This window comes from Halictus rubicundus, chromosome 6 (genome assembly GCF_050948215.1).
Source record: "Halictus rubicundus isolate RS-2024b chromosome 6, iyHalRubi1_principal, whole genome shotgun sequence".
NCBI classification, from domain to species: Eukaryota; Metazoa; Arthropoda; class Insecta; order Hymenoptera; family Halictidae; genus Halictus; species Halictus rubicundus.
Genome location: NC_135154.1, coordinates 17,746,447 through 17,760,051, shown reverse-complemented (window position 1 = coordinate 17,760,051; position 13,605 = coordinate 17,746,447). Strand labels below are relative to the sequence as shown.

General features: G+C 42.0%; 1 protein-coding gene across 2 annotated transcripts in view; it reads left to right on the top strand.

Moving 5' to 3' along the window:
* Positions 1-13,605, top strand: part of Fur2 (furin-like protease 2) — a 503,981-nt gene that overhangs the window by 461,338 nt on the left and 29,038 nt on the right. For both annotated transcript variants that reach the window (XM_076789088.1, XM_076789087.1), the window contains exon 3: positions 9,810-9,914. In XM_076789088.1, coding sequence (XP_076645203.1) covers positions 9,810-9,914 — 105 coding nt within the window. The remainder of the gene's footprint in view (positions 1-9,809; positions 9,915-13,605) is intronic.

Here is a 13,605-nt window from a genome sequence, read left to right as displayed (position 1 = left end):
GGTAACTATTAAGAAGCGACAGGTCAGCGACAGTGCATCGTAACGAGACCTCAAGCTTCATCAGACGAGCGAGAAAGAGAGAGAGAGTGAGAGAGAGAGAGAGCAGAGTGGTTCGCCGGAAATTCCGTTCCCGCCGTGAAACTTGAAACTCCCGTGGCCCTCCATGAGACGCGTATTACCTTAATTCGTCCCCTGGCCGAGGGAATATACCGTAGGCAAAGCGTATCGGGCAGGGACACACGACGGGCAGGGACCGATGACCCACGGTATGCGGAGGTTATCGTGAGGCATTCTTGGTCGGTTTGATTTAGTGGTTCCCCCCCGTAGTTGCTGTGGTAACTTACCCGTTATCTGGCCCCGGCTACCTATGGCCCAGCCCCCTCGGTTACGTGGGAACTCGTTTTCCGGCCACAAGTTGTCCGCGGGCACACGCACGGATCTTTACCCGGGGCGAAATACAATCACTGGAAGACGCGTTTCAGCGGTACAGCTACGTGATAAATTATCCGTCGCTCCATCCATATCCTCTCGATGCACCCCTTTACCCAGGAATTTCATCCGGGCTCTTGACTTTTTTCTTCGCGAGAGTTTTGTTACGCGCTCGAGACTCGTGTAGCCAGAGCTTGTCGAGAGTATTTTCTTCCAGCGATTCTTTTGTGAACAGAGAATCATCAAGATGGGAAATGCTTTTAACCGTTAGCACTCGAATGGCGACTGTAAGGCGCCACTAGAAAATTGCTGCATCGTTATTAAGAATGTTTTTTACATTATTACATTTGTTTGTATTCAATAAATTGGTAAAGACTTCAGCATTGTACGAGTAAATTGCACCATTTTCGTATGTGTAACGTGAAAAGAAATCTATAGAAGGGAAATGTTTTAAGTCGGGAAAAATGTTTCGTTTTCGAGTGCAAAGGGTTAACCCTTAGCACTCGAATGGTGACTCTGAAGCACCACCAGAAGTTGTTGTGGCATTATTTCAAAGAAATTACCAAAAATATTACAAAATATTTGTTACATTACAATATTTGTATTTAATAGATTACTAAACATTCAAATACTATATGTAGAAATCGGATCAGTTTAGTTTGAATAAATTGAAAATATTGTAAGACGGAAGAAAAATTTAATTTTACGTTGAAAATAGTGCCGAGTGCAAAGGGTTAATAGAGTTCGTTTCGGGAGAGACTGAAAAAGTTTGTAAATGACGCGAGAGGAGAGACAACAGGAGGGTAAGTGGGCCATTTGGCCCGAAAAAACGGACAAAATATTTGTAATCATATGCGTGTACAATAATCAATCAAATTTGGTATTTTACACGTATGCATTTTATACATTTGTCAAAAGAAAAATTTTCATACATTTATCTATCATTTCAATTGCTCGCAGCCCATGCGCCTGCTGACGCGTTCCATTCGTCAATAATACAGTGATTTCGCTATACATGTCGCCAAGGCCTTGAAGATAAACGTCGCGGAAGTATCCTCACTACCGCGAGGTATACCCCGTGTCCTCGGACTCGGGTATGTGTCTTGGACGGTACACGACACTGACAACACCTGTGTTGTTGACATATATCGAGAATCGACTGTAATAGGTTGCGGACCTTTTGAAATTGTTTTAAGCAGAAATTTCTTCCCCTCCCTAATGACTTCAAACAACTGAAAATACATCGATACTCTTCAGATACTCTTTCGGATGGCACGTGACCATTTGTGCAGCCTATGATGATAAAAAAATAATGATAAAAAATCGGCCAATTTTTGTTACCAAAGGGGAGGTTTTTTACTCTTTGAAATCAGATCAGAACTAGACTTTCGAAAATGACGAGATAATCGCCAGTGAACAATCTGTTAAGATACACAAGGTGCCGTTTGACCTCCCGGGCCACACTGTAATTTCAAGACGCGTCGAGGTCTTGCGCATGTTCCGGTCCGCTTGCATATCCGCCCGAGATTATAGTCGGCGAGGCGTGTTGATAGAGCGGACGCGGGTTCGCCGGCGAAAAGCCGCAACGCAGGATTTTGAGACTCGAGATTCGAGAAAAGCCCGCGTGACCGTCTTAAATCAGCCCCGTAGGATCCCCAAGAACAATATCGGGGTTTCTCGAAGCTGCGGCCGCCGGTGAAATGGATTTCCGCGTGTGCACGCTGGGAAATCAAGCCGACAACTTGCCGCGGCACCCGTATCCGATCACGTTTTTATCTGAATCCACGGCCGGATCGATCCTGGCCGAGCAAAAACCTGTTACTGCTTCCAGCTAGCCAACACCCGAACGCCTCTCTCTCTCTCTCACTCTCTCACTCTCTCTCTCTCTCTCCTGCGAGACTCTCTTCTGAAACTGGACATTTCCCACGTCTGCCTCGAAGATCTGTATAATTCGTCGAATGGAAGCTTGCCGATAATTGACAGATTCGATTAAATATTTTATGCGGCTTAAAAGGTAGTTTCGATGGGAGCGTGTCGTTGAAATATCGGTAGGTGAGACAGGTAATTTGGTCGTGTGGAAAATCCTTTGGAACGGATTAAGAGCGTCCATTTTAATTGGTTTGAATTAGCGTAGGCAATTGAATGGATTTATACAGTAAGACATTTGCAGAAATGATTCCGGACGGACGGTGGCGGTGTTGAAATATTTACGGTAGTCTAGATCGAGGCAGTATTCATTTTAATTTGCACGTGTTCGATTCATTATCGACTGATTGGGCGTATAAAGTTTCGTGATAGTATTTGTGTTTTTATCTATTTACAAATTCCAAGTAAACTTTTGTTCCTGTTTAGGATCTCCGAATGCTTATGCTTCTAATTGAAAATGAAATGGAATGATGCTTTGCAGTTGAGAAGGTGAAATAAGTGGAAGCTAAAAATAAATACTGTCCTTCTAGGTGAGGTACAAATAAAAGGATGCTTTGCAGTTGAGGAAATAGTATGACTTGCAATTGAGAAAATAGAATATGCAGAGGTCCAAAATTAAATATTGCTATCCTTCTAGGAGAGATATATGTAAAAGGACGCTCTAAGTTGAGAAAGTGAAATAGGTAGAAGCTAAAAATAAATACTGTCCTTCTAGGTGAGATACAAATAAAAGGATGCTTTGCAGTTGAGGAAATAGTATGACTTGCAATTGAGAAAATAGAATATGCAGAGGTCCAAAATTAAATATTGCTATCCTTCTAGGAGAGATATATGTAAAAGGACGCTCTAAGTTGAGAAAGTGAAATAGGTAGAAGCTAAAAATAAATACTGTCCTTCTAGGTGAGATACAAATAAAAGGATGCTTTCCAGTTGAGGAAATAGTATAACTTACAATTGAGAAAATAGAATATGTAGAGGTCCAGAATTAAATATTGCTATCCTTCTAGGTGAGATATACGTAAAAGGACGCTCTACAGTTGAGAAAGTGAAATAGATAGAAGCTAAAAATAAATACTGTCGTTCTAAGTGAGATATAAATAAAAGGATGCTTTGTGGTTGAGAATGTGAAATAGGTAGAAGCTAAAAATAAATACTGTCGTTCTAGGTGAGATACAAATAACAGGATGCTTTGCAACGAAGAAAATAGTATAACTTGCAACCGAGAAAATAGAATAAGTAGAATTGAAGAAATAAATAAAAATGAAAATAAATAGAAAGTGAAATACAACAAAAAATAGCATAAATACTTGACCCAGTATGCAAGTTACAGGTTCTAACATAAAATGCTGAAACGCATTGAAAATGCAGTCCACGCAATTGTGAAACCGGCAATATCAAGGATAGCATGATCCGCGAACGGGAACGCGATCGTTTCGACAGAATTTTACAGCGATTCTACCAATTATTTGTAGAAGCTCGATCGAGCTTCTCGACGCGACGTTATTTCCAATTCCTCGAATGTTTCTTTTCCCGGCAAAGATGGCCGACCACAAAGGAGGTACCGGGGAATCTGGAAGTTTAAGAGGGACGGCTCTTGACCAACCGCATTTCAAATAAGATAGACACTTGTGCTCGGGAACGGCGATGTTGATACAAGACCTTTTCATTGTTGTCTTTTTCGCAAACGGTCAATAATATCGAGTTATGAAACCACCGTTGAAAGGAGGACAGGATATATCGTGCCGGAGTGCTCTTCCATATGATATGCTTTTCGTTCGATCCGGAAGTCGAAGAACGAGCAAACCGAACGAACGGGAGACAGAGTGTACTTCGAATGGCCATTAAGGGCCATTAAGAGCAAGGGATACTCTCCGACATTGTATCTCACTGAGAATTAAAATTTCTCCATAAACAACTTCGCCGGGCCTCCAGAAAAATACAGGGATCGCAAAGGAATTCGGAAACTAATTTTTATCGAAACTGCTTTGCAGAAATGTCCTGAGAAAATCATTTTTGTTGGAACTATTTACTATAAGAATTCCTCTTTAGTTTATTTTCTTCATAATAATTCTTTAAAATTTAATTTTTATATAAATTTTCCCCTAGAATTTAAATAAAAATTACTTACTATAAGTAAAATAATAGTCGGAAATAATTCTTACCGAGACCGTTCCAGAAAAATTTCCCAAGGAAATTGTTTTCATTGGAACTGTTCCGCAAGGACTTCTTAAGAAAATTATTCTTATCCAGACCGTTTCGCAAGGATTTTGTTTTTAAAATTTTTAATTTTCCGAAAAGAATCATCTTTATTGCATCTGTTTTTCACAAAATTTGTCGGATAAATCGTTCTCACTGAAACTGCATCGCAAAGATGTCGCAGGAGTATCGTTTTTGCGAGGCCGGCTTGGCGTAAATTCAAGGGAAGCAAGAATCGCGATCCGGGTATAATGCTGGCGACAATTTAGCATCGATACCGATTAACCGAGAGCCAAAATTAGAACAGCGAGCGTCGAGGGTAAACCGGAAGCAGGTTCGCTCGCCGTGAACGGGGCCAAACGTATCGGGAGGTTGTAGGGAAAAATCATCTGCAATGCTCGGAAATATGCCAATGAATCTTCCGGCATTAAAGTTGTATCGTAGCATTTGCTCGAGGAGTTGGCGAACCGTGCCCTATCAAACTCTACAAATATCTGAAGATAGGGGTTGGAATTCGCCGTGGAGAATCCACCAGCCCGTTTCCACACCCTCCTCGTTCTTATCTTTTCCCTCTCGTCGTCTGGTCCTTTGCCATTCTGTTTGCGGATTTACAGCGACGATTACGAGCACGAAAACCGATTCCGGGGTACGCGTTAAATCGGCTACGGGAAATTACGATGTAACCGGAAGTCATCCTTAGCTTTTTCAATTTCTCCGATGAAATATCGCCGAACAGAAGTGGCTCGATCCGTCGAATGCCCACGAGAAGCAAACGCTAACCGCAAATATTTGCCCGATATTCCCGAGCCATGCTCCTCGATTCGCGGATCGAACTTCGAGGCAGAAGCGGCTTCGATGTCGATAAATATACGCGTCTTCGTCGATTCCGACGCATTTTCGGGATCGTTTCTGATCACAAGATTCCCGCGGCGCGACGGAACGCAACAAGCCGGAAAAGTATCCTTTGACTGTGCCGCTCCGATTTGGAACACTGTCGATCCACGGAAATCCGATCGACGCGTTTTGCCGGCTTCGTTTCGCTTTCACGAGAAGCTGCGGGCTTCTTCTGCTCGAGATCTGCAAACCGTGATTAGATGAAGGGGCTTCCTGTACATTCGTGATTCTGCACGATCCTTCGTGAAACAATACCATTATATTAGGGCGACCCATAGGTAATCAATTATTGTGAAATCTGAAACAAACTTTGTAGTAAATTCAAGTCTTTATTTCTTAATTTATTATATCATCTCCATCGTTATCAAGGACAGTTTGCTGTCTTTCCTGCAAATTTTCAATCCCCCTCTTATAGAAATCCAGAGTTCGTCAAGCAAAATATGACTCGAGGTGCCTCCTTGCATCTTCTACAGAATGTTTTATTTCTTAAATAATGCTCCAGAGATCTGAAAAAATCAGAGGGAGGAATGTCCGGTGAGCACGGGGAGAACATCGCATATTTTCTTTGTTGTTACCGTTGCATTAAATCCCGCATGAAAATGAAAAAGTATGCAATGACGAATATGATCCTCGGAAGGTACGGACGCCGCCATTTTATTACAGGGTTGTAAACAGAAATTATACTTTTTAGAATATTTTGAACACAGGCTGCTTTGCCGAAAACTGTAAAATAATACGTGTTTGCTCTTCAACGATCGGTACAGAACTGAAGGCAAAACGAATTCTTTGCAAATAATCGATTACTTATGGTTACCCCTATACTAAATAATATTGTTTTCAATGTTTGCGGTAAATAAAAATTGTCCGAGACGATCATACGAAACATGCCTTAATATACATTTCCCCTTCCAATAATTAAAAAATAATTTTAGAAAGTTAAAAAGAAATGAAAAAGGACATAGTATTTTCAATTAATTGCGATCATCAAACTCTGTCTTCTGCTTCTTGTAATTCATCCAAACAATTTTTATTTTCTATGAAAATTTGCAATCTACTGATGCCTTCACAGTTTTGTATTTGACCAATAAATTTTTTACACGAATGCATAAAATCTGGTAATCAGTTGCGATCAAAGATGTACAGGGTGTATAAAAATTATATGTCACGACCATCATAGCGTGATTCTACACCTCTGGATCGGTGGAGATCTGTGAAAAAAATGCACCGCAAAATTCATTTTGACCTCGAATCTTAAGGTCAAAGTGATGAGTACTATACGATGCAGTAAAAGAAAATTTTTCGACACTTTGACCTTGATTTCCAAGGTCAAGGTGACTTTTGCGGTGCATTTTTTTCACAGATTTCCACCGATCCAGAGGTGTAGAATCCCGCTATGGTGGTCGTGACATATAATTGTTATACACCCTGTACGCCTTATCTAAAAATTTGAACGCATCGAAAATAATAAAACCATGTCCTCAGACCTCGTAACGTTTTCACACGTTTCCTCGTCACTAGTCCAATCTCGCTTGAAAAGAACGTAATCCAGAGTCTAGCGACGATGTTACACTGTTCCCGGAGCCCTGAAAATCATCAGACCCGCAGCGCCCTTTACCTTTACCAGAATCGATTATCTCGAAATCAGAGCCGAATTCTCCAACGCCGTGTTTCCGAGCCGGCTTTCCCATGGAAATTATCTGTCCGCCATTCGAGACGCGATTTCGGGTGCTCCTTATGTAGCACATAATGTGCAGGTACTCGCAGTAGAACACCGCGAATTTCGAGACACGAGTTCGACTAACATCGCGAACCGTTGAATGTATTATCAAGCCGCCATCAGGCGTCGCCGAATTTTCGCGACTGCTCGCTCGAGATCTTCTTCAAGGTGTATACGAGCTAACGAGCCGACATGCCCCGTCATAGCGATCGCCGACGTGTTCCCCGTGCATCGATTCCAATTGCCATCCGGCCGTTATGCGAGCCGAGCGCCGGAAACTTGTTCCGCTATGAAATTCGGAATAATATTTGAGGTTCATTTGCCGTCGCTGCAAATAGCGGGCCACCGACGAAAGAGGCCAATTACAGGCGACTAAATATTTTAATAACCGCGCGTTGCGTGTCGAGCGAACAGCAAATAAATCGGGGAACATTGGCAATTTGGCTAGACCAATATTGTTTCATAATACGGCGACCGAATTTTTTCCGTGATATTGTTTCCCGCTAGCCGGTCATCGTTGCTCGCCGACAATGCGAATCAATATCTCTGCAATTTTTATAGGAACACTGATGCAAATTGCATCGCTCGTTATCTCGTTGCCTGCGTCCCGTTGTTTCCCATTCGACCTTCGCGAGCTATTTTTTCATTTTTTGTGGAATGTTCTTGTGTCCTTGAAAAGAATCCTCCCATTGTCCGTCTACGATACACATTCGGAACTATTATTTTGCGCCTGAAGGTAGCGCCGGGGAACGACACAACTTATGGGACGACCTGATATTTCCGACAGGGGTTATTACCACATGGAGGTCCGCGCGAATTTGCACTTTTCTTGACAAATTCAGCACGTTCTCTCGGCGAAGTCGTATGACGGAGACTACCGTTTCATATTTCGCGCGAAGAAAACCGTATTACTCGTACGTGCGTTTTTGTTTAAAGCCGCGACGCACAGCGCAACATTCAAGACGGTAATGAGATTTCTTTGTTCCAGTTTTTTGATATTTTGTAAGGAGAGTATGTCGCGTTTCATAAAATAGTACCGCGGGAACTGAAACTGTGGTGGCGAACGTGTTGCAGAAGTTAAAATTAAGTGCAAATTTCTTTCCCTCGGCTTTCAGCACGTTAAAAATATCATGAGAACCTGACTCCCACTTTATTTTATATTTTTCTGAAATGTTCACAGCCGAGTAATTAAGTATAATTACTGCACAATCGGTCTTGGAACAAAATAAGAGATTAGGGCGGTTTTAGGGTGAGCAAGAAAATATTTCTTCTCCTCGTGTGCCAGTAAATTCAACATAAAAGTGTGATTGTGTTTGATTATTTTGTGTTTCATTATTTCCTGAGAGCTTTAGTGTGTTGGTAATGTTTAATATTTGACCGGCCAGTAATTAAGGAGATAAAGCAATCTGGTATGTCATTGAGTAGAGAAGTATGAAGTAAAAATGTTCCAGTAAATAATCTTTTAGCAAAATAAAATGAAATTCTGTTGAAGTCCATTACATTTTGTGCGTTACAATTTTCTGAAGATTTACGAGCACTATTACCGCTTGCAATTTCGCAGCCTAGTAATTAAGTACGCAGAACAGTCTACCGCATAACAAATTTGGGGATTAACTTAAGCAAACAAGAAAGAATATGTTGTGTAACATCGTTATATTTGGACTGCAGATTTTATGCATTTATGGCAAAAATGGGCACGCAACATTTAAAGTGGTGGACGTATTAAAAAGATTTTGAGGACTTCAGCGTATTAGTTTCAGTTCAACAAGATATTCGAAAGAGGAACGAAATTTCTGTTTGGCCCTTGTGCCTTGCAATCGATGCAAACATTTTTTGGTTTGCATACAGATCTGTTGTACTAAATTTTGTGTTTAATAATTTTCTGAAGATGTCTGCGCACTATTGACGCTTCAAGTATTGCAATGTAAGAATTTACAGAGCGCTCTTTAACTTAACAAAATAGAGAATTATGCATATACCTGAACAAGTAGTATGAACCTCTGCTCAGACAGTCACAGTGTCCCCCAAAGCTCCAAAGTGTCAAAAATGAAGTTCCACCATTTTCTATCGAATTTACAACGATTAAAACCACCGAAGTATCGTTCCAAACTTCCCAAAACGATCTAAAAACTCCGATTTGGCAAACGGTCACCGGTCACTGATGAAATAAACCGTACGCTTATCGGACAAGCAGAACCTAGTCCATCCAACGTAAATAAAGGATTTGCGGTCGATCTGGGTCAGGCAGATAGAACAAATCGCGCGCATGGTCGTTTAGCAAGGCAAATATTTGACGTCCACGGTCTTGCCATGATCCGATTAATTGAAACGAGAAGAAATTACCTTTTCCTGCCGCCTGGGGTGCATCCTCCCTATTCAACGAAACCCGACGGTCGTCTCTATCCAAGGGGTGAAACGGCTGGGAGAACGATTCGAGCGGAATATTTCATAACAAGGGGGTCGGCGGGGCAGTTGCGGGGGGACTGTTCTTTTAATTAAGAAGAGTCCGGGCTTGGTGATCCTTCAAGATCATTTCCACGGGACTACAAATGAAATCCCGGAGGGGGTCGAGGGGGATCCGGCCGAAAGCGGAAGAGTAATCCATCCGGCGACAAAGAAATTAACAGGTGCCTCTGTTTGTTTGCAGATTGGAGCGCTGAAGGAATATTTCTTGCTCGCCGACAAGCGGCTGCACAAGAGGTCTTTGTCGAGCAGCGAGTCGCATCACAGAACGCTGAGGGATGAGCCGCGGGTAAGTGATTCCATCTTCGACGTGTCCCAGGGTTAAGGTGTCCTCGTCAAACTATGACGGTGCCACGACACCACCGGGGGCACAGGTGCAAAGCGGAGAAGCCGCGTAATTTCACGGCGTCTGTTCTAGTACGACGCGCATTGTTTACCCGGCATTCTAATTTTCTCCTGTTCGCGAATAACACGCTTGCTCGCTCTCTCTCTCTCTCTCTCTCTCTCTCTCTCTCTCTCTCTCTCTCTCTCTCTCTCTCTCTCTTCGTGCCTTGCTACGTGCACAACCCTCCGAAACAAACGACCGAGCCACGCAGTTACATAATGTCGTACGTGTGCCGGCGTAATTCAAGTCGCACGCTACTCCGGAGCGTTAAATATCGTCTTGATACCTTTTTTTCACCGACCCGCGCGCTGAAAGTTATTTCCACCGTTGATACCGCGCCGTGTTAGTCCGGTTGAATGGTTGTGCCGACAATCGCGGGAAATTAGAGGGAATTTGCGCTTAGGTGGCGAGGAGATTTGTTGCTTCGACCTTCTCTGATCTCGGAATGGATCTATTGTGTTTCCAGATTCGGAAGATATAGTGTTCATTAATCACGTGTATTTACTCTTTTCTTGAACCCTATTGCTCCATTACACTCGTCTGTTGCTTCATCGAGCGTTCTATTCGCCTGGTCTGATCATAGACGTACTTATTCTACTTGTTTCGGTAACTCCTGTTCTAGGTGTATCTTGTTCCATTAATTGCAATCATTCATTTTGTCTGATCAGAAATCAATCTGGTTTCACTTGACTGTCTATAAAGGCTCTATACTACTCGTCTGACCTATCGTACCTATTCTACTGATCCCACTAATTTTCGTTCATCACTATTTTAATGTTCTCACCAGTAATTTTCTTCATTCCATTTATATGATCACGTATTATACTGGTCTCGATTGGCTAACTTCATATTGCCCTATTCCGCTTGTCGGATCATAGACCACGCTGATTTCACTTATTTCAGTAGCTCACTCCTGTATTTTCCTCGTCTATTACTTCATTAACCATGCTATTTACTTGGTTTCATCTCAAGCCAGTCTGCCTTCACATGGCTGACTATAAACTGTCCTTATACTACTTGGCCAGCCAAGATGAACCCTGAACTACTTGTCTGACCATGAATCGTTCCTAATTTTCTAGCAATTAGTTGTCCCCATTCCACTTGACTGCGAATTTTTATGCGAAATAAAAATTGTCCAAGTGAATCGTACGAAACAGAAGTTGAAATACGTTTGCCCTTTTAATCATTTCAAAATGTTGAGAATAGTATAACTTCATTCAATCCTCCTAATGACTTCACAGTTTCGTATTGGGCCATTACATTTTCGACATAAATGCATAAAATCCGCAGCCCACTGACCACAAACTACTTCAGTCTCAACTTGTCTGACTATGTATCCCTGCTCTACTTGTTTGGTCGACCACATTCAGTGAAATACTCGATATATGCCAACAACACGGGTCTTGCCAGCGTCGTGTATCATCCTCGGCGTCCGAGTAGTGGGGATAATTCCGCGACGTTTATCATCCAAGTCTTGGCGACATATATAGAGAAATCACGGTATAAGTGTTTGTCTGACTCAACTTGATGGGCCGGTTCCACGCACCTTGCGTGGAGAAGAAAACCGCGTCGAACGCAGTTTTGCGAGTACGGAAAAATTTACATCGAAATCGAGGAACAGCATTTCGGTGTGTTCCACTCGCGAAGTGCAAACCGGCGGCCGGGACGTCGCCTGTGCCTTTTGTATTTGTCCCGCGACCGGGTGGACTCGCAGGTTAATTCATAATTTGATTGCGATTTAAAGCGCCCTAAAGCGAAACGTTTTGCACAAAAGAATCGTTTAGATCGCCGGGGCAAAGGATTCCGGGCTCGCATTGTAATGGAAATGAGAACGAATTTTAAATTCTTACGTAACGAAGAATTAAAAGCGCTGCATATTTCAAATGACACTTTCATGCATATGGAATGGCTCGTGTTTTTTTTCCTTTCACTGCGCCTCCCCACCCCCCTCCACCCCCTCTCTCTCTCATTCTCGTGTGTGTACGTATGATTTTTCTCTGTTCCCTTTTTTCGTCGTTTTTCGATACGCGCATGAGCATACGATACCCTTTGTCGACGCGCATAATTCCGCGCGTTGGTTTGAAGTTAAGTAGACGCGTAGGAATCGAGTGTGTCAATTATCGTGGCGGCTATACAACAATTTCGGACGGCTCGCATTGTACACACCTTCCAATTATCATGACGCACATGCACGGAACAATCGATACGCGGGGATCAATTATTGTAGAGCCCAATTAACACCCACATAATGCTTGAAGCATCTAATGAAATTCGGCTGGATGTACCGTTAATTACAGTAAGCTGAATGTACAGGCTCGTGCGCGTAGCGAATCGCGCGATAAATCGATTCCTTCTTTTGTGTTGCACCCTCGACGAAAAACTCAAAATAAAATGTCCGCAATTTCGGAAGCCATAGCTGTTCCCTCCACCACGATTTCAATAATTACTGCTCCGAATTTATTTCGCAATTCTGTATCGAATAACTGCGGATTACAATGTAATCATTATAAAATATATAATTAATTTTTAAATAAACCGTACGTTTATACGTGTATTATAAATATTTCATTTAGGAATGAAACCAACGTATTCTATCTATCTAGCCATAAACAACATATTCTATTCGTCTGATTATTCTAGCAGTTATTCCACTGGTCTGGCAAGGAAGACCGTATTCTACTTATCTTATTATAGCCTATTTATTCCACTGGTCTGGTCAGAAGCCAAGTTATTCTACTTGTATAGTCACAAGTCCAATTATTCTTCTGGTGTGGCCATAAACCAACTTATTCTACTTGTTCGGCTGACCTGCTCTTCTGGTTGACTTGTCGATTGCTATATCGATTATAATGATTCGTCTTGTCTCAGCATAAAACAGTCTGATTCCACTTTGCAGACTAGGAAAGGTCGCTACACTACTTGTCCATCCCCAATCTACCTTTAACTACTTGTCTGACCATACATTGTGTCTCTTCTACTAGCCCCACCAATTCTCATCCATGTATTTATTTAGCGTGGTTTATTTAACAGTCTTTTCAAAAATTGATTGGATCGTAAACAAATATATAACCACATATTCGTACATAAACTACAAACTAAATTTTCGTGAATATAATATCCGGCGATTAATTAACGCTATTACTGTTACAGAGAAATGATTGGAAAATTGTAGTATTTTGTTACAATGTGATTCAATAGATTAATTTGTAATTTGGTTGAAATTATCAATTATATTGAATTATCGAGCTTCCTTTTTTGCGGAGTTATCGAAGGATTTATTAATAGGCTATCGACGAATAAATTGTTAAGAATCATCCTACCAGTGAACGAGATGCAATTAGATTATGGTTCGATTAAACTTCTTGGAGGCCGTTTCATCCACTTTGTTCCGTCAAAGTTCTTGAAATGTGACTGGCGGGGCAAAAAGTATCGTAAACCCGATCGAGAGAACGGGGAAGGGAAAAAAATAGAAAGCGGGGGGTGGGGGGGGGGGCATTAAACATTGAACGCGACATTGAAACTGAAGTGGCCATCCGGTGGTCATCTCGACCTGTCGACGGGGAGCTTTCTTTAAGAGCAAAAACACGGTAGAATA